The following is a 26,518-nucleotide window of genomic DNA, read 5'->3' as shown; positions in this document are numbered from 1 at the left end:
GCCTGCATACTATGGACCACAGCTGAAAATGCAGGGTTAACAGAAAACGATAACAACACAAAAAGCAATAGCTTTTTAATTGTTGCTGACAGTCACAGAGATTTCACACCACGACAGACAACTGAGTCTGGAATGTTGCAAGTGAATGGGAAGCCCTTAAGTATCCCACCCTTAAAGTTGGGAGAGGCTGAGATTGGTAGAGAGATTGAGGTAGACTATAAGAACAAATTAAAGTTCTGTATGGGGGAAGTAATTACTACGTTATTAAGGATTTCAGACCAGGTGGAGTAAGTTATGGACCAGTTCTGGCAATGTTTCATAGCTGCTGAAAGGCTGACAATTATAGTGCAGTAAGATAGATGGTTTGGGGATCAAGGATTAGTGCCAAGGTTTTAGCTGGTAAAATTAAGGCTGAAGTAAGGATAATTCTAATGGATATGGAGGCATGGAGAACAACTTTTTATTGGCTAGGAGAATTTTATTTAGTTACTCAACCTTTCATTTACAGGATGCTAGGGTGTAGCCAGAAGCTGGCAAGCAAATTGGTAGGAAATGGGATGGATCTGAGAGTGAGTCAACTTGCCCCTAGAACTGGGAGTCATCCACATACAAAATAAGCAATTATAATGTTTTTTTCTTAAGAACTTGCCAAAAAACAAACAAACAAAAGGAGCCTTACTCTTTTCTTAAGAGTTTCCATGCCAGTAGTAATAATATCCTTAGTGCAATATCTCTCCCCCTACCCCATTTTAAAGCATACACTTTTCTGTCTTCATCAGCATAATTCTCCCTCCCCACCATGAGTTTTGCCAGTCACTATTGTTAATCAAATTGAACAGAAGAGTCTAAATACCTATGGATTCTACAGTCTTTCTTTGTTATACAAGCAAGTAACATGGAACACTTCCAACATGTCTTGGCTGTGGGGCCATTGCTTATTGGATCCTTTTAAAACAACCTAGTTCCACTTGATTCACACCAGTAAGGCATTTGCGCAAAAAAGAGAGAAAAAGCTCATTGAGGAAGAAAATGGGTTTATTAGGTAACAGGTATACTATTTCTGTAGCCAGATTTTATTGAATGACTATTATGTTCAAAGAACGTAGGACAGGATTATTCAATGCCCAAAGAATGACCCTTGTATATACTTCTCCTTTGCTGCATGTGACCTTATTCCCCCCCCCTCTCTCTCTCTCTCTGTGTGTGTGTGTGTGTGTGTGTGTGTGATTCTATTTCTGTTTCTGGGCATGTACTGTTTCAAAATGTGTTATGGGTTGATGAGCTGTTGTCACAGCTCAGTTATGACTAGAGATGACTTCTGTTCTGCTCCCCTTCAACATATTTGGAGCTCTCTCTTTTCTTTCTTTCTTTCTTTCTTTCTTTCTTTCTTTCTTTCTTTCTTTCTTCAGTTAAAACACCAATAATGTCTGTGAAGGCCAAGCAGGGTGAGGGTTGATTGTTGTGTTTTAATTCTTAAGAAAGAAAAGCTTAAGTACTCTTCCAAGCTACAGAAGTGAAGTGTGTGTGTGTGTGTGTGTGTGTGTGTAGGCAGGATGGGTGGGTAGGTTGATTGGTACCCACACTGTAGCTGTTGTTTGTCTTTTCATTTCTGAATATTCACTAGAGAGATTATGAGCACTCCTGTAAAACACCCTACTCTAAATCTGAATAATTGATTTGCATTTGGCTTTGATTCGAGCTGCAACAAAATAGCGTGTACAATTGTGAAATAACCAGTTCTTCAATTTTCCAACCCAAGTGTTCTTATCATTAATGTGTTGTGGTATTTCTTGTGTCATTTGCTGTCCTTTGGAGTTGGCTAGATGGGTCGAAAACAGATCGGCCTTTTCTGTGGTGATAGCATCTCCATTCCATCTACCTCACTTTCATTTCTATTCTTCTTTTCTATTGAGCTAGGCAATTTGATTTTGTTGACATACCTGTTCTAGTCCTGCTAGAAAATGAAAATATATGAGCAATTTGTGTTCCATTTAAATATAGCCTTGACTTTTCTAAGAAGTAACTAGATAGACTAGGGGGAAATATGCTTTTTGTTGGATTGTCTTCTACGCTGATTCCAAATACATTTAATAAAAACCAAGTCCTATTTATTGGGAGAAAGGAGACACACTGTTAAATGTTGTTCTGTTGTTATTTTTTAAATAGCGCTCTGTACACCAGATGTTGTGAGTGAAGGATGCTGCGAAGGAACAAAATTCATGTAAACAAGAGATTCCATAGATCGGGGTGGGGAACCTTTCTAGTCCAGCAGGATAGATCCTTCTCTGTTTCCAACCCCATGCACCAACTTTGATCATTGGGCAGGACAATTCACTTGCCCTTCACCTGACATCATTAAGGTGTCAGATTCTTGACAGACAGGCTCTCTCACCCATCTATCAAAGTCCCTTACAGAGCACTTGCCTAGCATGCAGAGCTGGAATAGGGTTGGAAAAGCTGCTTTCTTCAAGGATCAGCACAGTCAACTTTCCTACAAGGAACTTGGTCATGTAGCCAATCAAGCCACATCTGCCTTCCTCACACTTGACATCACATATGACATCATATGTGGGCATGGTTTTGGGAAAATGGCTTTAAAGACCAAACAGGGACCCATCCTGAGCCAAATTTGGCCTGTGGGCTAGAAATTCCTCAACATTGCCACAGATGGTGGAAGTTCTAATATATATATAGGTTCAAGCTCTCTATCAGAAATTTCCACCTTTTAATTTTTTTATAAGTAAGACTACAGGCTGCATGAAAAACTAGCAATTCAACTGCACTGCTTCTAAAATCATGGTGATCATAGCTCAGAATAACTGAACTCATGTATTATCATCATCATCATTAAAATTTGTATACCGCCCTGTACCCACAGGTCTCAGGGCAATTCACAGGGATAATGTATATTATTGGCTCCCATGACTCATCGTGAAATGTAATTTAATCATAATAATTAATTAGAATATAACCATATATTTATTATGGTTAAATTACAACATTTCACAGGGAACAAAAGATATGAGTTTACCTGCTTACCCTGGATTCTCCTGATTATATGAATGGGGGTGGAGGTGACCCTCTATAACAGGCTTCCTCAACCTTGGCCAGATGTTTTTGGCCTACAACTCCCATGATCCCTAGCTAGCAAGACCAGTGGTCAGGGATGATGGGAATTGGAGTCTCAAAACATCTGGAGGGCTGAGGTTGAGGAAGCCTGCTCTGTAACATGGATGGGGAACTTCTGACCCTCCTGATGTTGCTGAACTACAGCAAACTTCAGCCCCAACCAGCATGGCTGATGGTCAAAGATGATGGGAGCTGTAGTTCAGCAATGCCTGGAGAGCTACAGTACAAGTTCCCCATCCCTATAGAGCTAACCTGCTCTTAGTTTTGTGGCACCATGTTCTATTGGTCTATCACATGATGTCAGTAGACTGCATTCCCATTTACACAAATTGTATAGACTGAATTTTTTCAGATGGCACCATCTCAATGCAATATGCTATGTCCTCCCAAAGCTATAAGTGTAATTGATCCTGGCTATGGGATGTGCTATCAGTCGCCACCCATTATTTGTCACCCAGAAAGGAGTTGCAGCACTCAAAATGAGTTGGCAAGCTTCAATTGCTCATGTAAGTCATTGTTATTACTCTCACAATAATATGCATAATAACAGGTTAGGTAACCCCGCAGCATTTCTTGTTAGTATAGATTATAAAGCCTCTGCGTAATGAGGGGGTGGCAAATCACCTTAATTTACATCCTGTACTTTTGTTCCCTCCAAGCTTATATGTCCTGTCATTTAGGGCAAGGCTACCCTTTTTTACATAGAAATAAATAAATAAAGAACATTGCATTATGGGATGGTGAAGAACAAAAAGCACGGCAATCCTATTATGGAGCTTAACTTACTTGGTGACTTGCTAATTTTCATTCATAAGCTAGCAAATGCTCGTCATTGCAAGTGTGTGTGTGTGTGAGTGTGTGTGAAAGAGAGAGAGAGAGAGAGAGGAGGGATCATATACTACAAGGAGCCCAGTGTATCTTCCACATCTCTGGAGGGGACAAATCATGAGCCTGGGTTTGGACAGCATGCCAAGTGAAACCATGGCTTAGCTCACAGCTTTAGCTGCAGGGCCAGAGGAGGACCAGAGCAGTCACAATCTCCTCTCCAGGAGCCTGCACACTCACATTAAGCCATGGTTTGGCTTAGCATTATGTGCACTTAGCCAGAATGTTAGTATATATGCAGTTTAGAACAGGAAATTCTCCACCATGCATAACCTAGTCCAGGCAGCCCCAACCTGCGGCACTCCAGATGTTTTGGCCTACAACTCCCAATGATCCCTAGCTAACAGGACCAGTGGTCAGGGATGATGGAAATTGTAGTCCAAATCATCTGGAGGCCCAAAGGTTGGGGATGCCTGACCTAGTCACTTCTATCATGTCCTTCCTTACTCAATCATGCCCTCCCAACTTTTTTTTCTAGGCTAAAACCCCCCAAATGTTGTAACCTTTTCTCATAGGGGAGTTGCTCCAATCCCTTTATCATTTTGGTTGCCCTTTTCTGAACATATCTCAGCTCTACAATTTTAATTTTAATTTTTATTATTATTATTATAATAAGCCGCCCAGAGTGGCTGGGGAGGCCCAGCCAGATGGGCGGGGTATAAATAATAAATTATTATTATTAAATTATTATTATATTATATAAACCTTATAGACCTTATAGTTGCAGAGGCTGGTTGTGGCTCAGATAGATGTAAGTTTTGGGCAGATATTCCAGTGGACATGGGAAAACCCTTCTGAGTGTAATTTTATGCACATAGGAAGCAGTTTCCACCGAAGCAAATGGGACTGGCTCCTAAGTAAGTTTGGATAGGATTGCAGGATAGTATCATGTAGAGCTAGAAAACGGACCCAGTTAAGTCCACAGGCTTATCAACATTATGCATATGCACTAAGGCTACTTACTTAAGTGTAAGGCGTGCACAACACTCTCTAGGTCATCCCATGAGTGTAAGCCTGTGGATTGCAGAGGGATTGGTGACATGACCACTATCGCTGCACCCAGGAGGCCTTATAACAGAGACGAGGAAACTCAATGCATCCCCAGACAGTTCCCCTGGGCTGTGGTGGGGTCATTTGCTCTGAGGCCTTTGTTGCTATATAACCAACTACTCTGAGGCCTTTGTTGCTGTATAAGGAGTGGTTGTATAACCAACTGCTGATGCAGCTGAGCTTGGGGAGATGAAATGAGGGAGCCTATGCTGTCTCCTCTCCCCCTCAGCAGGCTGAAAGCCTTGGAGCATGTGCAGAGAGGCCTAAAACCATTCCAGGTTTGACCAAGTTGTAGTGGAATGTAGCTGTTCCTTTAACCTGTTTTCTCTCTTTGCTTTAAAACATTTAATTTCTTCCAGGCCTATGTGACACTTTGGGCAAGTTGAGGAACAGATTGTGTTCTGGACAAACATGCCCAGCCCCTGTTCATGCATTCAATAATTGGAACTTTTATGGCCCTTCAACCTCAGTGTTTTATTGCCAGAAGAAAATTAGTTTGTATTCCTTTTAAGCTATTCCAGGTAATGATTTGCATATGTGACTGGAAGGACCTACGCTGACCCAGCACAGATCCCCAGAGGGACGCCTGAAGTAAACCAAGGCGATTTGCCTCAAGGGGATTTGGTTGGAGGATTGGAGAGAGTGTCTGGATAGCTGTCTTCAACTGCTTAGCACAGAGAAGACAGCAAGCATTGATTCTCCACAGCTGTTTTGTGGTGCAACAAACGCAAGCCTGACCCATTAGTCTGTTGGATTAGACCAGCAATTCACAAACTCTTGTCACAATAGAATGGCTAGTACTAACAGAAGAATTAAATTAGTTTAAAACATGAATTAGGTGTCCTGCGAGACAGAAAAAAACCACATAAAGAAGATGCTGCCCTTGTTTTCTTCCACTGAGTCATATCTCTGCATCAGGTAATACTGAATTATTTGCTTCCAATGCAGAGATGCAGCAAAATTTAGAGGAGGGCCCATGCTTCAGTGTGCTGGACTAGGCCTTGTGTCTTAAATAGACCAAGGGATTAAATCCCTAATCAGCTATGAAGTTCATTGCAGTGACCTAGGGCCAGCCACTGCCTCTCAGCCTAACCTACAACACAGGATTGTTGTGAGGCTGAAATGTGGAAGAGGAGAACCACATACACCACCTGAAGCTCCTTGGAGGAAAGGCACAATGTAAATATGCAAAATAAAATAAAATAGAGCACATGCAAGGCATGCTTTGCATATAGAAGATGCTAGATTTGATCTCCAGCATGTCCAGGAAAACTCCTGCCTGCAAACCTGGACAGCAGCTGCCAGTCAGTGCAGACAATACTAAACTAAATAAGCCAGTGGTACAGAGACTGAAAGAAAACATGCTGGGGTGTAAGAGAGCAGCATGCTTCCAGTTTCAACTCGGGGGGGGGGGGGAGGTGTGCCAGCTTTCTGAAGTTTGCTAGACTCCTGTCGGTGCGAGATGGATTCTGGAGGCACCTCCCAATGTATGACTTTTTAACATTTCATTTCATTCTATTTTAGCTTTTCAGTAACCGCTGTGTACTTTGGGGAGTGGAGGCATGAATCAAAATAAATTTAGCTGCTTGGCAGGTCAGCTAGTCTGTCTACACTTGGTAGAAATGGATTCTTAATCTGTGTGTGCGTTCCCTCCCCCCTCCCCCACAATTGCCTGCCCTTTTTTTGTGCTACAGTTGTAATCCAAATATGCAAACTCCAGCTCTGTGTTTTCTGTGAGCAGAGAGCCTGAGAAATGATCCTGTTGTCCTACAGGGGCTCTGTTTCTTGTCATGTGTTAATGCAGCCAGCGTCATATCAAATTTTAAAACGCCTGATTCAGAGGGCAGGAAGCTAAAGAAAGATCTTTGTGTTCAGCAGCCAAGATGCCACACAAGGTGAAGGAAGCTTTGCCACTGGGCACTCTTAATTGTCACAGTATAGTTTTTTTGGCGTATGGTCAGCAGTCCAGTATTTACAGCTATTTGACATGCTGATGCACACTCAACAGTGAACTGAAAAAGTTGTTCCTTGCAGAATGCATAGAAGCGTGTGAAACCAAGTACATAGTGCCAAACTGTATCTACTTGAAATTAGGTTCTGTAATGTGTATACAAATAATATTTACCTTTGGAGTTTGAAGCACAGGGCCCTTAACGCACACATACTACTTCTGTTACTCAGAATCTTCTTGGCAGATTCTGAGTAATCATTACCCCTTTTTCTTTCATCCTTCATTTTCTGAATACCCTTGAATCATAAAAGCTAGCATATTATGGCTTTTCTCCCAATAACATGAATGTTGTCAGAGTAAAGGAGAACATAGTATGCTTTATACGAATGCCTAGAAAGAAGGCAGACAGGGAGGAAGGAGATAATCCCTTCATGAACTGAAGAACAAAATCAGACATCACTTTCCTCCAGAGTCCTGCTGAAGCCAATGTGTGCTGCTTGTTTGAACATTGATACTATTCCATTCATGGTTATTAGCTCAGTATTGTCAACAATGACCGGCAGCGACTCTTTCAGATTTTAAAATGAGAGTCTCTCTCCCAGTCCTAACTGGGGGGATATCAAGAATTGAACTTGGAAAGCATCTGATCTTACCACTGAGCCCTTTTCCTTAACTAAGAGTTGCTGAAAATTTTAGTTGAGCTAGTAGGGCTGCCTTTCTCTCTCACACACAATTCCTTCTTCTCATGTAAACACAGGCAGATCTCTTGAGAAAACAGCTGAGAAAGATGTCAGCTGTTACAGCTACAAAAAATAAATACATAAATGAAGGAGTAGAAGGTGGAACATCCCACCCCCTTCTGTTGAAGATACCTCTTAAAATGAAACAAAACCAAAAAAAACCCAAGGCCAGTTATGTGGCAGTTACTAGCTACTTCCATCAACACACCAAAAACATAGGTTGTCCCTTATGGGGTAACTTTCAGTCATCATAACTCACCCACCCCAACCCTATACGACTGTGGCAAGTAGTTAGGGTTGCCATAGGTCTGGAATTTCCCTGACGTGTCTGGGATTTAACTGGTGAAATTTTGGGGATTTGGGGGAATTGGCAAAATGAAACTTTTGAGTTTCATTTCCCTCAACAACTTTTGTGTCCTGAATTTTACTTCTAGAAATATGGTACCCCTATAAGTAGTAGTACAACCCAGACAAACATTTGAAGGGTCAGCAAGGAGTTAGTGATGGTGTGTATTTCTGACCGTCTTGATTTGTCAAAGGACCGGAAATAACTAGACTGAGTTTACCTATCCAGGCACAAACTGTATTGTAGTTACAGAATGGTCATCCATGCACAGTCTGGAGGAGCTAACATGTTAACCTTGTAACTGTTAAAGGTATAGAAAGGATGCAGTTCCTTGGTGGGACTAATGGAAGGAAGGAAGGAAGGAAGGAAGGAAGGAAGGAAGGAAGGAAGGAAGGAAGGAAGGAAAGCATTTGGTTATGCAGCAGTTTTATTTTTCTTAAGGGTTATTGGGCCTAGTCATTTGCCAATTTGACAAATTTTCAGTGGCATCTAGCAGTGTGTAATTTTGACCTAAAAATAGAAAACAGTGAGGTCAAGTACCAATGAACTTTCAGGGAGACCTTGGGCAAGTTCTTTCTCTGTGTCCCGTATGTACAACAAGAGCAGTAATGATTGTGAGTGGGATTGTGAAGGGGAGACAAATATAAATGCAGAACACTGGAATATAAATGGTTAAGTAATAGTAACTATAATACAAAATAGCTAGATGGAATTAACTTTTCAATTTACTGTTGATTTGAAACTGTTACAACTTCTGGTGCAATTTAAGACTGAAGATCTGAGGAGCTGTTCAAGCATGCCTTCTTTGAGTATGTGTATGGCACTTTTTATTCGGCTATCTAGTACTGCTGCTGGCCATATTGAGGGTGCTTTTTTGGATGAACATGAATGAGAAAAGTTTGGTCTGAGAAGGTCATCTGTGGAGTTTGGGGTATAGGTGGTGGACCTCCGGTTAAACTGAAATGAGATTTATGACTAGGAAATGTCCAGAAGCTGTGGCCTAGCCTCTTGGGCTATGTATGCTCAAGTTTCATGGCTCTTTTCAGGCGCGGTAGAGAACAAGGTTGTATAACATCAGACTGTGCAATTGGCAGACATCCTCATGATTGCCCAGGCCTCATATAAGCACTGGGAACCTGACTTTCTGCCCTTGTGTGTGGCTGTACCTTCTGCAGATCAGGTGATATTGCAGATGCCCTCAGGGACTCTGGGTTGCAGAAACACCCTCCAGATCAACATGCAGATCTGGCCACCCACAGCTTCATCCTGCTGGAACACCTGAAAACACCATTTACAGACCTGTTCATGGAGGAAATACAGGGCTGTTATGATACCTTTATAAGGACCATACTAGGAATTATTGCTTCTTTGGCTTTGCAGATACCATTTTCAATTTTTTTTCCTAGTTGAAATATGATTTATCATTTTCATACATACAAAGAAAATTGTGTTTTGAATCCAAAGATAACTTTTTATGCTTATTTATTAAATGAAACTGATCACTGCACAGGCCTGCGATTTGAAGAATCTTTGTCCTATCACACCCCTTGAAAAGAATTGCAAAACTGATTTGGCTCTTTCCCCGCCATGCATCATGTTAGAGTTTTTAACAGGGTGGAAGTGGGGCATGTCCTGGAAATAATTATTCACCGCAGTACCTTCTCATCTGGCCCTTCCAGTTCAACCGCAATTCAAGAGGATCTTACATCACACTATTATTTTTTAGCATTAGGAGCCTATCCAGTAAATTTAGAAGCTAAAACATTCCTGAAGTTCCTTTGTGTACTTCTTTCTTAAAGTGTGTGCGTGTTCATATGTTAGATGTTGTAATTCTGCAAAATCTCTAAGGCACAGAGCCCCATAGAGGGCACCCATACACGGTGAGAGTGACTAAACCCATGTGAGCATCTCCTGAACATCTGGCCTGTGTTTAGCTAGAACCTTGTTGCACTGTTTTCTTAATTCTACTATCCAATATAAATGCTCTCTCTTTGACATATCCTTTTTATTGTATATCTTGGTGTCAGATATTCTTTTATCAGCGGACATAGAGCTGTCCTGCTTGTTATATCAAGGAGGGAGATTCACAGAGGGTCCGACAAGCTTTTAGTGTTTAAATAAGATCTCTCCGTCTCTGGGTGAGTGACCATATGAGACTCCATACTGAGGGCCTTCTAGAAACACCTTTGCTCCACAGTTGCCACAGTGTCCCACTTCTTTCTAAATGGCAGTAAGGCTATGGTGTCATGATGTTACCTGTTCCGAGCCTTGGGAGATTCAATAGGTTGTAGGTACAAAAAATTAAAAAACAAAACCTATTTCTTTTTCCAGGTACTGCCTCTTTCCCAGCATTATCACTTCAATGGGAATGTTTGCTGTAGAGCTCAAACTCTGGATGACACATATTCAGGCAGTAGCATGTCTGAATAATGCTGATCAAAATAAAAAAATTCCTTCCAGTAGCACCTTAAAGACCAACTAAGTTAGTTCTTGGTATGAGATACCAAAGGTATCTGAAGAAGTGTGCATGCACACGAAAGCTCATACCAAGAACTAACTTAGTTCTTGATGAAGGGACACAAACTATTAAGCTGAAATGTTCTCTGTCTGTTGGCAACCAGAATGTAACATACTTTAAATTCTAGAGGTTTTAAAAATCAGATTATCTGCTCTCTGCAATGATAAACTAATTACATGTTTTAAATCTCATGGAACAGAGGTTCCTGTTTCTGATTTGTATTCGTAATAGAAAAATCAAGGCCAGAGGTGGCTTAAAGCCTCTGGCTAGAAGGGCTATTATGTCATGCTACCGTATTTTTTGCACCATAACACTCACTTTTTTCCTCCTAGAAAGTAAGGGGAAATGTCTGTGCGTGTTATGGAGGGAATGCCTACGGGTGGCATGCCTACGGATTTTCCTCCTCTAAAAACTACGTGCGTGTTATGGTCGGGTGCGTGTTATAGAGCGAAAAATACGGTAATTGTTGAAGGACCTGCACAGACCTACTAAAACATGGTGTGTGGGTGTGTGTTTTGAGGGCAAGGGCACTCCTGCTAGCTGACTGGATGTGGGTGGGTTTGCTCCTAGATGAGATATTAGAGCACCTAGGTTGGGGTATTGGAGTTAACCTGGCTTCCAAGCATGAGGTGGAATGCAGGGAGCATGGATGCAGCCCATAATGCATATTTAGTATGATTGGTGGGTATATATTGTTTTTGCTTTCTTATGTTGTTTTGATGAACTTATTGTACTGTATGCTCATTTTATCTTTCTTTATATTAATATGCTGCTCACTGCTTTGGGGGCCTTTGGTCCCAAAAGCAATGTATAAGTGAAACATAGCATAACATAACACTTCCCAGACTCCAAGTCCCTGAGCTTCAGAGCTAGTTCACATGTGTAATATTTAGCTTAGATAGTGTTCCAACTCAGCAACTTAAATGCTCAGCCTGGCCCATATCCAGCCAACTTAGTCATTACTAAGGTGGCTTCCTATGCACACTTACCTTGGAGTAAGCCCCATTGAACTAAGGTCTTGTTTAGACATGCAGAGTGAAGCAACGGAATGCTAAATTAGTACTGTGGATACCCATGTTGGATAACCAGCAAGTTTAGTCAACTCGTTATTCCTTGTACCCTCTTTTTTTCCACGCTACCTTTGAGAAGGGCATCTGGGGGCATTTCTGGCTTTTTATGTGTGAAGCACTCACACAATTATGGCAAAACTTTCAGATTCCTAAAGATTAACAAGTTTTTGCAAGTCCAGTTGCTCTCACTGCTATGGCTGAGGTAGCACACAGACACACCGCATTTGGGATAAGAAAAAAACAACAAAAAAACCTTCAGGATCAGGGTCTTTGAAACTTTGCTGACACACTGGTTTGATTAGTTTCAGTGTTTGTTCCCTGCCTAATACACAGCATTTCCTGTTATGGAATAGCTAGTTTAGTCACAATTTCCAAAGCTTACTGCTCTCAATAAAATGGGTAGATTTCATAATAGGAGGGCCTGCACTGACTCACCCTTGTAATTTTTCACATAAAACTTAACATTTCTAACTGAGGAAAATAATAACATGGGAACAATACATTTAAATGGATATAGAAAGAGGCCTGTGAATTGATTCAAATATGCAAACTACAGGATAGATTATGTGTTGAAAAATAACAATTTTGAGATGGCAATTTGGTGTTTGAAATTTTAACTGAAGTTAAAGGTGTCCTCATATGCTGAGGGCTACAATCACAACGGCAAAATTCAGTCATGCATAATTTTGTTCGTATGCCACCTTTCCACAGTTCAAACCATGCTCAAGGTGGCTTACAATGTGAAAATAATACATAAATACAACACAACAAAATAAGTCATAAACAATAAATAAAACATTAGAAAGTACACAACCAAACTGTACAATTTCTACATAAATCACAATATCTAAAATAAAGATGCAAATAAACAACAGCAACAATTCCAACAAAAAACCCCAAACATCCCACCCAATCACCATTCTTCTTTCTGCACTGTTCACACAAGATTCTTCTATATAAAACACTTTCCCCCCATCAAGAATGTTCTGATTCAGCAAAAGCACCACCAGAATGTTCCACATTCCTCTCTTAATGTTTGTCTCTTCAGTTTGTTTCAAGCCCTGATTGGCTGTGCTCCCTTCACATACTAGAAGCAGTTGCTATAAAGAGCTGCTTCTCGGAAAAGCAAAGCAGGTTCATTTCTGGGAGAAAGTGCCATGTGCTGTGCCCAGTCACCCACACCATATGCTCACAGGCTTTTAAACATATTTCAGGCATGTCATGGGATGACCCCGCAGAAAAGCAGCTTCCACATTGGGGCTTTAACATGTACAGTAAAGGGGATCAGTTTAGCAACAGAAGGTGTCAGTGTGGGTTGACAATTTGCTGAATTGATGTGTTTTAAGAACAAGGCGTCTTCTCGCCAATCACTCTGCTTTCCATCCCAACTAGAATGGAAACAGATGACCACTTGGACATTTGCAACTCTTTCACATCAAAGTCTAGCTACACAGTCTATCTAAAGACTTCCAGGGCAGTGTGTGAAAGAGAAGAAACAACTCCAGGTGCTTGAAAGACGATTTACTTTTGGCCCCAAACATTTTGTATAGCTGACTATCAAAGTTGCATGAACCACTACAGCACCTCCTACTGATAACCCTTTATTTGAGCTGCTGGAGTTTCTTCCTCTCCCCTGCCCCCATAGACTCTGGCCACAATGTGAGACAAGTATTACCACACATGTACCTATGGGGAAACTGTGGTGTTGGTGGTAATAATGCTTTGTCTCCGCAAACAGCACTTCTCTGTCCCTCCCCAGTCTTAATTCCTATCAGATTCCTCTTCTTGCTGCAGTTTCTGTAGGAGGATGAGTGCCAAAGGTTTACACTGGTTCCACCATTGGACCCAGTTCCTTATCAAAAGCTCCTGAGAAAACACAGCTTGAAGGTTTGAACTTACAATGCTAGACATGCCCCTCAATTTTCTGAGTAAGGTGAGCACTACACACAGGAGCAATATGTAAGAGAACCATGGCCTACTTAAAAACAAGGGAAGACTGCCAGAAGACCCTCTTACAAGGCCTCTCCTAACTGTGTGCTCCAGAGGTAATCCTACCAGTTCAAGGACTGACATTTTGAATCAAGTGCATGGTCCATTTTGCTTCTGTTCCCCTACAAACATCTACATTGACCAGTTACACAGCCCAGGGATGCTTGCAAACACCTCTGTTTTATTTAAACGATGACTTTAAACTGGTCAAGGCTTCAAAGCATCTGCAATCCTTATATAGGTCATGTTCAGCAGGGGTGGGGAACCTTTGGCCCTCCACATATTGCTGAACTGCAACTCCCATCAATCCTAGCAAGCATGACCAGCATGACCACCGGCCTGGGATGATGGGAGTTGTAATTCAGCAACCTCACAGGGCCAAAATTTCCTCACACATAATGTGCAGGTAGAGGTGATGTCAGGGAACTGACATCGGAGGAAAGGGAAGTGGTAAGGCTCCCAGAGACTGGGAGAGAGTCAACAGCCAAAGCAGGGACCAGCAGGGGGAGCGCGGGGTCTCTGGAGGAGGATCTCAGTAATGCTGAGAGAGACGCAGCAGCCCAGGCAGGAAGCAGCAGGGGAGAGAAAGGGGTGAGAGACACTTTGAGCGAAAATAGCGGGGAGGTGTCAGAAGCAACTGCAGGGAGACCCATACTTCGCCGGAAGCTGCCACGTCGTGAGTCCAGGAGACGCGTTTCCGTTAAGGAACTTCTTTGCTGGAAGCGCTTCCGCAGACAGCCACTGTCAGACTCTACTAGTGACTAGAGCAGACATGTCTGAGGAGCTCTGTCACACACAGAGGTTTGTGGGGTCGCACAAACTCTGAAGGGGCACAATTTTAAGCACAAGCAGCTAACCATCCCCTGACAGGTGAGATGGGCCTTTTTTTTTTTGTTGGCCTGCTTTTGTTTCACATTGGTCTAGTCAATTTTTTAATAAGGATGCAGCATTTCAGAAAATATATTCATTTTGGAGCTTAATTGTTGCTCATTTGCAGAATTCCCATGTGCCCGAGGTCTTCCCCTCCATTCAGTACTGCAGATGCTTTCTTGCAGGCATCTTGGTTACAGAGAAAGAGCTCTCCCTGATGTTACAGTGCTTGACAAAGCCCTTGCGAATGATGGCTCTTGTGCATGAAAGAAGCTCTGTATGTGTGTTGCAATGTACGTGGGTTGCATGTACTGGAAGCACAGATACACGCATGCAGCCTTATACTAACAAGAGCTGCTGGAGCACTTGGCCAAAAGACAGTGTTACAGGGCGGGGGAGAGAATGTGTCTGTGAGAGCTGCTTCCAATGTCCAATGTGTGCCGGAAGTGCAGGTTTGGCGGAGTGGAATGGAATGTTCTCTGTAGTTTTCCAAGAACAAAAACAGCTGGGCAAGAAGCTACTGAGACAGTTTCTAAATTTGAAAAATAAAAGCCACACAGCCATTTAACCATTGCTATCTCTCCTCCTTGAAGTTCCTCATAAACAGAGCACACATGGAATATTTTTAATCTGCATGAAAGGTTATTCTTGATTCTTTTTCGTCTCCTTTAAAAACTTAGGCTACCCCTCCTTTTTTTCTTTTGGTTAAGACTTTGAAAATTGCAGCATTTGGATTATTGACAGTGACGTTTCTCCCTGTATTTCTCTTCCCAGTGGAAAAAAGTAAACGGCAAACAGCATGCTCTCTTCACGCAAAGCAAATGTTACTTATTAGAGGTCTCCTGTGGTCAGCAGAAGGCTGTCTATAGGATAACTGGAAATGGTGCTGCTGACTGAAAGTCTGATGTGTTCTGCCAATTCCCAGATGCTATATTTTCAGCCAGGGTGGGTTTATTTATTGTAGCAGTTTAAAGTGTTGTTAGAGAGGGAGGGAGGGAGGGAGAGCAGTAAGCAGACTGTTTCAGATATTCTGGCCCTGATTCAGTTCTGGTTGAACACAGCTAGTTGTATACACCAGCATAGTACGTATCTCAGGATGATGCCTCTCCGTCTGCATCTATCCAGCCACTTTGGTGAGGATAAGATCAAGACTGTGGTACAGATCCACATGGACACCTTTATTCATTGATTTAAAAATCATTAACAATTCATTAAAATCAACAAAATAATAAATCCCAAGACCATAAATGCCAACACAGTCCAATTATCCCTGGCTCTAAATTAAATTTAAAGTTCAAGTGGCCCCGAAAAGAACCTCTCTCTGCCATATTTTTTTTTAAGAGAAAGCTTGCCAGCTAAGCCTCCTTGAGCAGGGAGTTTCTCACCTGGAGTTGGACCATTTGCTGCCTTTTGCATCACTTCCAACAATAGGACATTCAACAGGTGATGGGGCACTCTGAGGGCTTCCTCAGGAGATCTTAACCAGTGTTAGAAACTGAGATATGAAAACTAGGAGCTAAATGGCACCTTAAAGCTAGGTTATGGGCGCAACAATGGTATGTCTAGGTGCACTCTTTTATAACAAGAACACAAAGCTGAAAATGAATGAACTGCAGCTAAAATTTTAAGTTAACTTTTCACATGGCCTAGTCCTTCCTTTGCCCACCCGCCTAATATTCTTAAGAGGGTCTCTTCTCCAGTCTTCAGCTGGAAGTGGGGAGGCAGAAAAAGGTCCTCCTTTGCTTCCACTCTGCAGTTTTAATCTGAAATCTTAGGTGCAGTACTGCGCCCAGAGCTCAGAAACTGCTCGCACGAATGAAATTCCCTGTCACAAAATGTGCCTAGAATAATGAAAGTTTCAAACACTGATCTTAACATATCAGAACATGTATATGAAGCTACCTTAAAGCAAGTTGGACCGCTGGTCCGTCTGGTTCACTACTGTCTACTCACTGACTGGCAGTGGCTCTCCAAGAGATGCCAAGTATTGAACCATACATAGCATGCGCACTGCCCTCCTCTGAGCTATGGCGATACATACGTCTGTGCACCTGAATCGGTATCGAATACATATGTAAAATGCTGCTTCCACACACAGATGTCTCTTTCTGGATCAGAATTTGAATAACAGATAATGAACACACCATTACTACTTAAGCAAAACTACTCTAGTAGTAGTAGTAGTAGTAGTAGTAGTAGTAGTAATGTATATACACTGCTTAACGCCCGGATGGCTTCTTAAAGAGTTCACAAAATATAAAAAACCAATTGCATAACATTGTAGAAATATACCGTAATTGAAGTGCACAATTATTAAAATACACAATAAAACAATCCCATTAAAGCAGCACACCAATTCAAACCACAATTAAAACAGGAGATTCAGGTCCAGCGATCATGGGAATCCCTGTGTAAACAGGTACGTCTTCAAACAGTAGACTCCATTTAAAAGATGGTCAAAACTGACAATCTGATAAAGGACACACGCACAAATCAGATCTCATGATGCTCAGTGTGCTAAACTATTCATTTCCATGCTGCCCCTTTTAAAGTGAGCATTGAAACACCTTTTATATTGTTCAGTTTTCTGCTCTTGGTATTCAGAACAGATTCTCCTGGGGTTATTTTGATGAGGTACTTTAAATAGTTGGTCATATGAAAAGCACATGGAGGCTATTTGAAATAACCTCCACATGGCTGCTATTCCCAGCAACAGCTATTATATGTAGAGGATTGCCCCATTATGAAGAGAATCGCCACACGACCACCAAGCATTCCTGGGCGACAGCATAGAGACATTCCTGGCAGTGAAAATGATCACTGCCACATGGAGCATTTGCCATGCGTAGGCTGCTTTTCAGTTGGTTTTCATCAAATAATTTCCCAACTTGAATTGTTTATAAATATTACTAAGGACTTCAGGGAAAAGCCCCCCTCAGCTGTTGAAATGCCTGGTTGTAAGGCTTTTGGGATAACTTTGTGCAAAGGCTGGAATGCTAAGTAGAACTCATTGACTGTGACCTGAAGGGCTGGAAGTCCAAGAGGTGTGTGTGTTTGGGGTGTTCCTTTGGCAGTTAAGTACATGCAGATTTAAGATTAGGATAGACATTGTTTTCGGATTTTTCAAGCTCCCATATTACGGATGATTATTTTTGTTCTGACAAAAAAAAAGTTATGTTTAGGTAAATTCATACAGTAAACTTAATTAACCCCCCCAAAATTTTCACTGAGATGGAAAGCCTAATAGAGCTGAATCAGCTACTGCTGTGCAGAAATTTGAGCCAGACCTATTCCCAGAATCGTAGGGCTGAACCCTAAAATGCTTAGAATAATAATAACACAATGTCTTGGAGCTCCTCAGAGAGCCTACAGTAACCTCAACTGTCTACATGCCTGTGGCGGGTGGGAGGCTAAAGTGGGCAGAGCAACAAACATAAATGAAAGCTTTTGTACAGAAGGCTAATTTCTACACACAAACTCCTCTCTACCCTCCATCCGAGCAAGCATGACACATTAACAGAGTTCAAGGACACATTCCAACCAGGCAAAAACTCTCAAGGAGGGTGTGAAGCAGGGCCAGTGTGGAGCCTGCAAAGAGAGGTTGTGGCTGGGTTTGTGGGGCCTTGCAAGAATCTCTAGGTTCCAGAGGGAGTGTCCAAGGAAACTTACCCCACTTTACCAGTCCTAAGGGACCTACAATGACCCCCAGTATGTTTCCGAGCACAGTTCAAAGTGTTGGTGCTGACCTTTAAAGTCCTAAACAGCTGTTGCCCTGCAAAGGAGCATCGTCCAGATCCGAGGGCCTTCTAGCGGTTCCCTCATTGCTAGAAGTGAAGTTACAGGGAACCAGGCAGAGGGTCTTCTCAGTAGTGGCACTCACCCTGTGCAATCCCCCCCCCCCATCAGATCTCAAGGAGATAAATACACAACTCTGAAGGCAGCCCTGTATAGTTTTTAATGTTTGATGCTTTATTATGTTTTATATCGGTTGGAAGCTGCCCAGAGTGGCTGGGGCAAGCCTGTTGTTGTTGTTGTTGTTGTTGTTGTTACCAAAATCCAATGAGGCATATTCAGTCGAGAGATAAAGACTCTATTTGTCGCATGTGCCCCCATTTTGTTCCGCTGAATGTGGAACAGAGAGGCCCGGGCTGAAATCTCTCATTAGCTATGAAGATGAGTCAGTGACCTTGGCTCAATTGCTGTCACTCAGCTTAACCTACTTCACTGATTTCTGGTTAGAATAAAGTGGGATAAACCTTTATGTATGCCATTCAGAGATGCTCTAAAGAAAGGCTGGGATACAAATGAAATAAATAAATAAATACTAAGCACTGTCTAGCCCTGACCCATAGCTTGAAAATAAAGCACCTTTTTCCCCTTCAGCCCAGTGAATTCTGTGGGAAGCCCTCATGCCATAGAGTGAACAAATGTAAGCAATCAGTAAGCTTGGGGAACAATTTTCTGGAAGCAGGATATAAATAAATATTGCCCCTTCCCTGAATTATTTTACTCAGTAGTAAAGTTTATACCCTGTTCCACATTGCTTTAGAATAGTAGAACAGCCTCCTTAGAGAATATTACCAGCATTTGTAGGCTAGTCAGACGGTGCTGCTGACTTGTAATTCATTGCTTCTAAATGACCCTGTTGTGAAAATAAACTCTTGCTTTAATCTGCAAAAGGTCACACTTGTAGCTGGGTGTAGCTTTATACATTAGCGTTTCCTTTCTCTGAGATGCCCAATGAGCTGGTAAAAAAATGTGAACCAAATTTACAGAGCCAGTCAGTCATGTAGCAAGGATTCCAAATCTACCAGCTGTATCTCATCTTGCTAATCTGCAGGCTTATTTTTTAAAATATAGAAAGGGGGAAGACTTTTAAGAGTTAAATCACACAACCCTTTTTATTTTTAAAGCAAGTGGATTCCTTGTTGCGTTGTTGGGAATGATAAATTGATACCACATGTTGATCCCAGACAAAAAAGCCTCTGTATTCCAGTAGGTGCTTGCAGCTGGTGTCTGAATTAATGGGCAAGCTCCATAAGGTAAACACGGTATGGAAGAGACTGAAACAGACACGAGCTAGGAGGAGTGGGGAAATTCTTGCAGAAGGGGATCTGCCAATTTTCCTTGACCAAAGAAGAAGGGGGAAAGCATGAAACACATTCAAATAGCATACTGAAGTAGGAAGGCCAGTTTAGTGGTCCTGGTCAAGCTAATGAAACAATATAAACTGCTCTGAGAACATCCTCCAGGGCCCATGGAGAACTATGAGGAATACTGAGGTGGCCAAGTCCACTCTGGGATGTTAGGGGTCGATTTGAACTCAGAATGCCTTGTCGAAAATACTGACCTCTCAACCATATTGGCTCTCCTATTTGTGAATATGAGAATTGTGAAGAAAAAAATCCACAATTGTTAGAATTATGTTTTTAAGAAAAGAAATAAAGACATATTCTCCTAAATTCAGAGATTCTTCTATGCATGTGGAAGTTTCATACGTAGAAACACTATGCGCCCATCAGAGTACATTCACAAGGCTCTGGGTTTTGTTTATTTATTTATTTAAAATTATTAAATTTATATACCACCCTTCTTCTAAGGCTCACCGTGGTATTGCAGTCCTGAGCCCTTTAAGCAGGGTTCCTCAAACTTTTTAAACAGGGGGCCAGTTCACTGTCCCTAAGACACTGTTGGGGGCCAGACTATAGTTTGAAAAAAATATGGACAAATTCCTATGCACACTGCACATATTTTATTAGTGGTGCACAAAGAACAGGAAAAAACAATACAATATTTAAAATGAAGAACGATTTTAATCAACATAAACTTATAAGTATTTCAACGGGAAGTATTGGGCCTGCTTTTGGCTAATGAGAGATGGTCAAGATCCGGTTCCATATTTGTCCCTCCTAGTCATAGCAAGTGATACAAGTGTTCATCAGTTAGTCTGGATCTGGTTGGAGATTTCAGGTGTTTCATTTGGGAAAAAGTCTGTTCACAGACATAAGTGGTGCCAAAGATGGTTGCAATTTTGAGTGCATGGTTCCTGAGATTAAGATATGTCTCAGAGGGGAGAGATGCATAGAAATTAGCGAGGCTGCTTGATTTGAATGTGTCTTTCAGAGAGTCACAGTTCTGTAGTTCGGCCAATTCCATTTGGTAAATCGGATCAACAATTTCAGTGTCAACAGAAAATGGGTTCCGGAAAAGCTGTGCGTCCTGTTCATGGTGATGAAGCTCTTTAAATCTAATTTGAAACTCCTTTTGCAACATCTCTAGTAAATCCACGCATGCTTTGTTTGGGAATGTAACTGCTGGTTTTTCCACCAACAGGTGGGGGGAGGTGGCAGAAGTTTCCTCCTCCACTTGTTTAATGAGGAGGTCTAATTTTACTTGAAATGCTTTTACGTGTGAATGCATATCACAGATGAGCTTCCCCTTTCCTAGAAGTTGAACATTGAAACTGTTGAGTAGCTGTGTTACATCTGTCAGAAAGGCAAGGTGCCATTTCCATTCTGCCAAGGCTGCCGCATGGGACCCGTGCGCACGTTAAGGAGGCAACCGGCCGGCGAGGCGCTGCTCCGGTGAGCATGGAGCTGGCCAGAGGGGAAGGGAGGAGGGGAAGGGCTGGCGTGGAAGGGGTTCCTTCACCGCCACCCTGCCCTCCGGTGGCTTAAAGGGGCAGTGCACCGTTATCCAGCAGCCAGCAGCCAGCAGTAACAACTGCATTACCAGGGCTTTGTTACACGCACACACTTTTACCTCGGGGTTCTTCCCTCCCAGCCGCTTCCGAGCCTTGCCAAGGGGGGTGGGGTTTGGAGCGATCCGCCGCGCAGGCAGGCCGGGTTCAGGACCCTGGCGGCCAGATCTGGCCCGCAGAGCGTAGTTTGAGGACCCCTGCCCTTAAGGCTTTTGGACTCCAAACTAGCACTTTGAACTGGACCTGGAAACTAATTGGCAGCCAATGCAGTTGGGCCAGGATTTACATTATATGCTCAAACTGTCTTGCCCCACTGAGCAACCTGGCTGCTGAATTGAGCACCAACTGAAGTTTCCAAACTGTCTTAAGAGGCTGCCCTATGTATAATGCATTGCAGTAATCTTAACCCAGAGGGTGCCAGAGCAAATGGATTGTGGATCAAAGCCGTTATCTAGCAAAGTGAAAAGAACATGCCCAGGAACCTTAAAAAAAAATTATTGGAGCCGTGCATCTTTGCTTACACAGAAAGAATAGTGGCTAGCATAACTTTTTGTTTTCTTAAAGTGATACTCCAATATATGTCTACTGTGTATAGATGCAGGAAGAACTTGGGTCTGGCTTTTTCCTTTAATTGACCTGGCCTCAGACAAAACAGTTTTTTTAAAAGTGCTTACTATTGAATTAAAAAAGCATGTGGACCAGATTTCTTGTATACCCAGATGTCTTCCATTTACTTAATGTCATCCATCCCATTTATGTCAGTGGTAGCGATGCCAATGTGAATCATTCACTTTATCGCTGTGGTACATAAAAAAACAGTTATTTATGCATATAAAAAACTGTATTTTGTGAGCTCTTGATGCCTTTTGTTTTCAAAATATGCTGGCAAAAGATGTATATTTGTCTTTCAAACCTAGATACAACCAATATTTGCCCATATTTCAAAAAGAACTTGTTAATCTCCCCATTTAAGCATTCAGCATCACAGAGGGGTTTTACCAAATTTTATAACTTTAATTAAAAGTGGTACTCTAGGCTATACTTTTAAGTATAGACTCTACAGGTATTTTGCTCAGTTCAGCTATTGTAAACTTGAGGCACTTCTCAGTGGAGGTGGTGGAATGGCTTTTCAACTCTTGGTTCATTTTCTCTTGCGTTGAGTCTATCCACCCTAACAAATGTCCCAAATGGCATAGAAATTTCTGGGCAGTGGGTATGTTTTCCCTTTTAGTTGAGGCAGTTATAGTCATATCAATGGGGCTTTCACTTCCTAAATTTTTCACTGAAAGCTTGTCAACATGTTGGAACTTTTTACAGGTTGACTAGTTCTTTATAACGTAACAGTTGGCTGTGCTGTTGTATATAATGGCAAGCATTCTTTGGAAAATTATGAGGCTTTTCTGGGCACCAGAGTATTAGGCCAGTTTCTTCTTTCAGATGTCACTAAAGGAGTGTCACTAAAGGAAAAGAGGAGGAAATAAATAATGAATCCATAAACTGCAGAATGAGTAACTATAGCTAGTGCTATTTGCAGGAGGCCATTAGGTTAAAACATGTCAAACATGTTTTACGTCCTGATCATGAAGACCTTGATTTGGACATAAGCTTGTTACAAAACTGGTTTTTGAATACATGTGCTTGGGATCACAGCGTATCTTTACTAACTATCTTGGCTTCTAGCAATGTACTGATGCATCAGCTTACTAAAATAAACATACGATTATCTCAGTAAAGTTTTTCAATGGGAGGTTTTATTTAATGAAGGAAAGCAGGTTCTCCTTCGTTAATGAACCCACAGAATCTATGGGGAGGGCCAGGTCAAAAAGTCATATTAAAGTTGTTCAAAAATTCACATTGAAACATGCAAACCAACAATGGCATCAGTGCTAAATACACTTTTCCCGGGAACATCTCTGATCCAAAGAATCATGATAACCCTACAGCAGGTCTAGCTAACCTGTGACCCTCCAGATGTCATTGGACTACAACTCCCAGCAGCCTCAGCCAGCATGGTCACTCCAGATGCCAGCATCCCTGACCACTGGCCATGCTGGGTGGGGCTGATAGGAGTTGTAGTCCAACAACATCTGGAGGGTCACAGGTCAGCCAGCCCTGCTCTTTAGGAATGGACCACATTAATTCAGTGTTCCTAAGCACACTGTTAGCAGTAAGTAAATGCTGATAGTAGATGTAGTAGTAGAATTAGTAATTTTTCTTATTATTTTCCATGTTATTTTTAGATTGTTGAGATGGACAAAGGAAATTTGCCCCTATTCTAAATTTCCTTGTTTTTTGTTTGTTTTGTTTTTTGTGGCTCTTGCAGAACTCGATCAGGCACAACTTGTCTCTTCATAGTCGATTCATCAGGGTACAGAATGAAGGAACTGGGAAAAGTTCGTGGTGGATGATCAACCCTGACGGTGGGAAAGGTGGGAAAGCGCCACGGAGACGTGCTGTTTCGATGGATAACAGCAACAAGTACACCAAGAGCCGAGGACGAGCAGCTAAGAAGAAGGCAGCACTGCAAGCTGCACAGGAAACAAGCGAAGACAGCCCCTCCCAGCTCTCCAAGTGGCCAGGTAGCCCAACCTCACGCAGCAGTGATGAGCTAGACGCCTGGACAGATTTCCGGTCTCGTACAAATTCAAATGCCAGTACAATAAGTGGCCGCTTGTCACCAATACTGGCCAGCACTGAGCTAGATGAGGTTCAGGATGATGATGCTCCACTTTCCCCTATGCTGTATAGTAGTCCACCCAGCATGTCTCCCTCAGTAAATAAACCTGGCAGTGTTGAGCTGCCAAGGTTGACTGATATGGCGGGCACCATGAACTTGAACGATGGTCTGACAGACAATCTTATGGATGATCTTTTGGACAATATAACCCTCCCCTCTTCCCAGCAGTCGCCCACAGGGGGACTCATGCAAAGAAGCTCAAGTTTTCCATACGGCTCCAAAGGTTCAGGTCTTGGTTCTCCATCGAATAGTTTCAACAACGCTGTGTTTGGACCATCATCTCTGAATTCCCTCCGTCAGTCTCCCATGCAAACCATCCAAGAGAACAAGCAAGCTACATTTTCTTCCATTTCGCATTACAATAACCAAACACTGCAGGATCTGCTGGCTTCGGATTCGCATAGCCACAGCGATGTCATGATGACTCAGTCCGATCCACTCATGTCACAAGCTAGCACAGCTGTGTCTGCCCATAACGTACGCAGGAATATTATGCTCCGGAATGATCCCATGATGTCGTTTGCTGCCCAGCCAAGCCAGGGGAGTTTAGTCAACCAGAATCTGCTCCACCACCAGCACCAGTCCCAGAATTCCTCTCTCGGTGGCAGTCGTGCCTTGTCGAATTCCGTCGGTACTATGGGCTTAAGTGACACAAGCAACGTTGGGTCGACAAAACACCAGCAACAGTCACCTGCCAACCAGTCTATGCAATCGCTTTCTGACTCACTCTCAGGCTCTTCTTTGTACTCCAGCAGCGTGAGCCTTCCAGTCATGGGGCATGATAAATTCCCCAGTGATTTGGACCTGGATATTTTCAACGGGAGCTTGGAATGTGATATGGAGTCCATTATCCGCAGCGAACTCATGGATGCAGATGGGTTGGATTTTAACTTTGATTCCCTCATCTCAGCCCAGAATGTTGTCACTCTGAATGTGGGAAACTTCACTGGTGCTAAGCAAGCTTCGTCACAAAGTTGGGTTCCAGGCTGAAGGATTTATGCAAAGAGGGGGAAATGGGCAAAGCAGGTTAGCGATGTTTAGTCCGTTGTCATTTATTAGATCTCACTAGGCAGTGCCCTTACCATATACACATATGGTTTATGTAAAATACAGCCTTTTACAACAAACTCCATAAACCAAAGTGGGGTGCTGATGAGTAGGTAGCAATGCTATGTATTCCAATTATGTGCTTATCATAGCTGTGACTAAGAGCTGGTTCAGGTTTACTCTCCTACAAGGTGATCACTATAAGGACATCTTATTAACAGATGTACAGTGATATTCTTCTTCTACACATGATCAGCTCCCAAGTGTATGATGCTGGTGGTGGGGACCATAGTCTGTTGAGAGAGGGTTTTGACACAGAGGCATTTTGAACCTTTGAACCTATAGTTCCTCTCATATAGCTCATAATGACAATGTAGCAATACATCCTCAGATAGTAAAACTATTCTGTTTAGTGATGGTTTGATACATGTTGTATCTGCTGTCCATGATATTCTCTCCACCCCCACCCCCCGCCCCGTTCTGCTCCCACCAGAATAACTGTACCACATAGAGTTGTGTGAATTGGCACACAAGTTACTTTCTTATATGTTTTGTTTTTCTCACGTCGGTTTGCCCTGAATTGCACATGGTGAGAAAAATGAATGATGTTATCAACAAAACAGGCAATAGAGAAAGCTACATGTTCCTTTCGTAATGTGGATGATAGTTAATGATCAAATAATTAAAGGCCTAAATTTTTCAGGGTGATGAACAGCAACAATCTCATGGTAGCTTGTTTGTGTTGTTGCAGATCTGCTTCCACATTCTCTCATGTCACCTGTAGCACAACAGAGAAATTCTGAACAATTGACACTTGAAAGCCACAACAGAAGATAGTACAAGGGAGTGAAGCGGCTTTTTGAGAATTTATGTGTGTTAAAATAATCTCCCTCAAAGGCATTTACTGCCCACAAAATAAAAAAATATATGAGTATCCTGTGAAAGCGACATCCATTGTGTCCAATGTAACTCTATTTAGTCTGAAATAATAGAGAATGTTTTTCAGAAAGAGATACCTTCAAAAACAGGACCTTTGAGGGCCAAAGTAGATATCACGTTGAAGGCTGATAATTAGGATCTCCCACAGTTTTGATAAAGAAAATTGAAAGCAGGACCCTGAATTGGATCAGGGCCTTGGCCACAGGAGAAAAATAGTCCTTCCCTCTGTGCCATTTCCCCAAATAAAACCATACACATTCCCTCCATTGGGTCCTTTGGTACATCCAGAAGGCTTGGGGAGAGGTAGAGTCTTGCATTATTTGCATTGGATTTGGGGAAGTTATGCTCGGCAAGGCGTCTCTTCCACTGCTCTGAAGAGACTCTCACTGTGTATTACCTTCTGCACATGCAGCACAAACGAGAGTTTGGGGGAGGTGATCTATATACTGTTGGGCATCCAGCTCAGCAGAGGCCTGAGGACACTTGCCTCTGGCAAGCAGGTGAGTGGATCTGTGGATGCCTGGCATAATGCAACGTAATATAATGT

The 26,518-nt window shown here is 42.3% G+C and overlaps 1 protein-coding gene across 3 annotated transcripts in view; it reads left to right on the top strand.

Annotated features, from left to right (window-relative positions):
* Positions 1–26,518, top strand: part of FOXO3 (forkhead box O3) — a 122,454-nt gene that overhangs the window by 81,084 nt on the left and 14,852 nt on the right. The window contains exons 2-3 of one of the 3 annotated variants that reach the window (XR_014218005.1): positions 23,572–25,011; positions 25,784–25,868. The exons of 1 other annotated variant lie outside the window; for it this stretch is intronic. Coding sequence is in view for 1 of the 2 variants with exons in the window: in XM_082216642.1 (XP_082072768.1) it covers positions 23,572–24,975 (1,404 nt within the window). In the remaining variant the exon portion in view is untranslated. The remainder of the gene's footprint in view (positions 1–23,571; positions 25,012–25,783; positions 25,869–26,518) is intronic. One more of the 3 variants, XM_082216642.1, reaches the window with a different exon arrangement.

This window comes from Podarcis vaucheri, assembly GCF_965113315.1.
Source record: "Podarcis vaucheri genome assembly, chromosome: 3".
NCBI lineage: Eukaryota > Metazoa > Chordata > Lepidosauria > Squamata > Lacertidae > Podarcis > Podarcis vaucheri.
The sequence above is the reverse complement of the archived record's forward strand: the minus strand, read 5'-3'. Positions and strand labels throughout refer to the sequence as shown.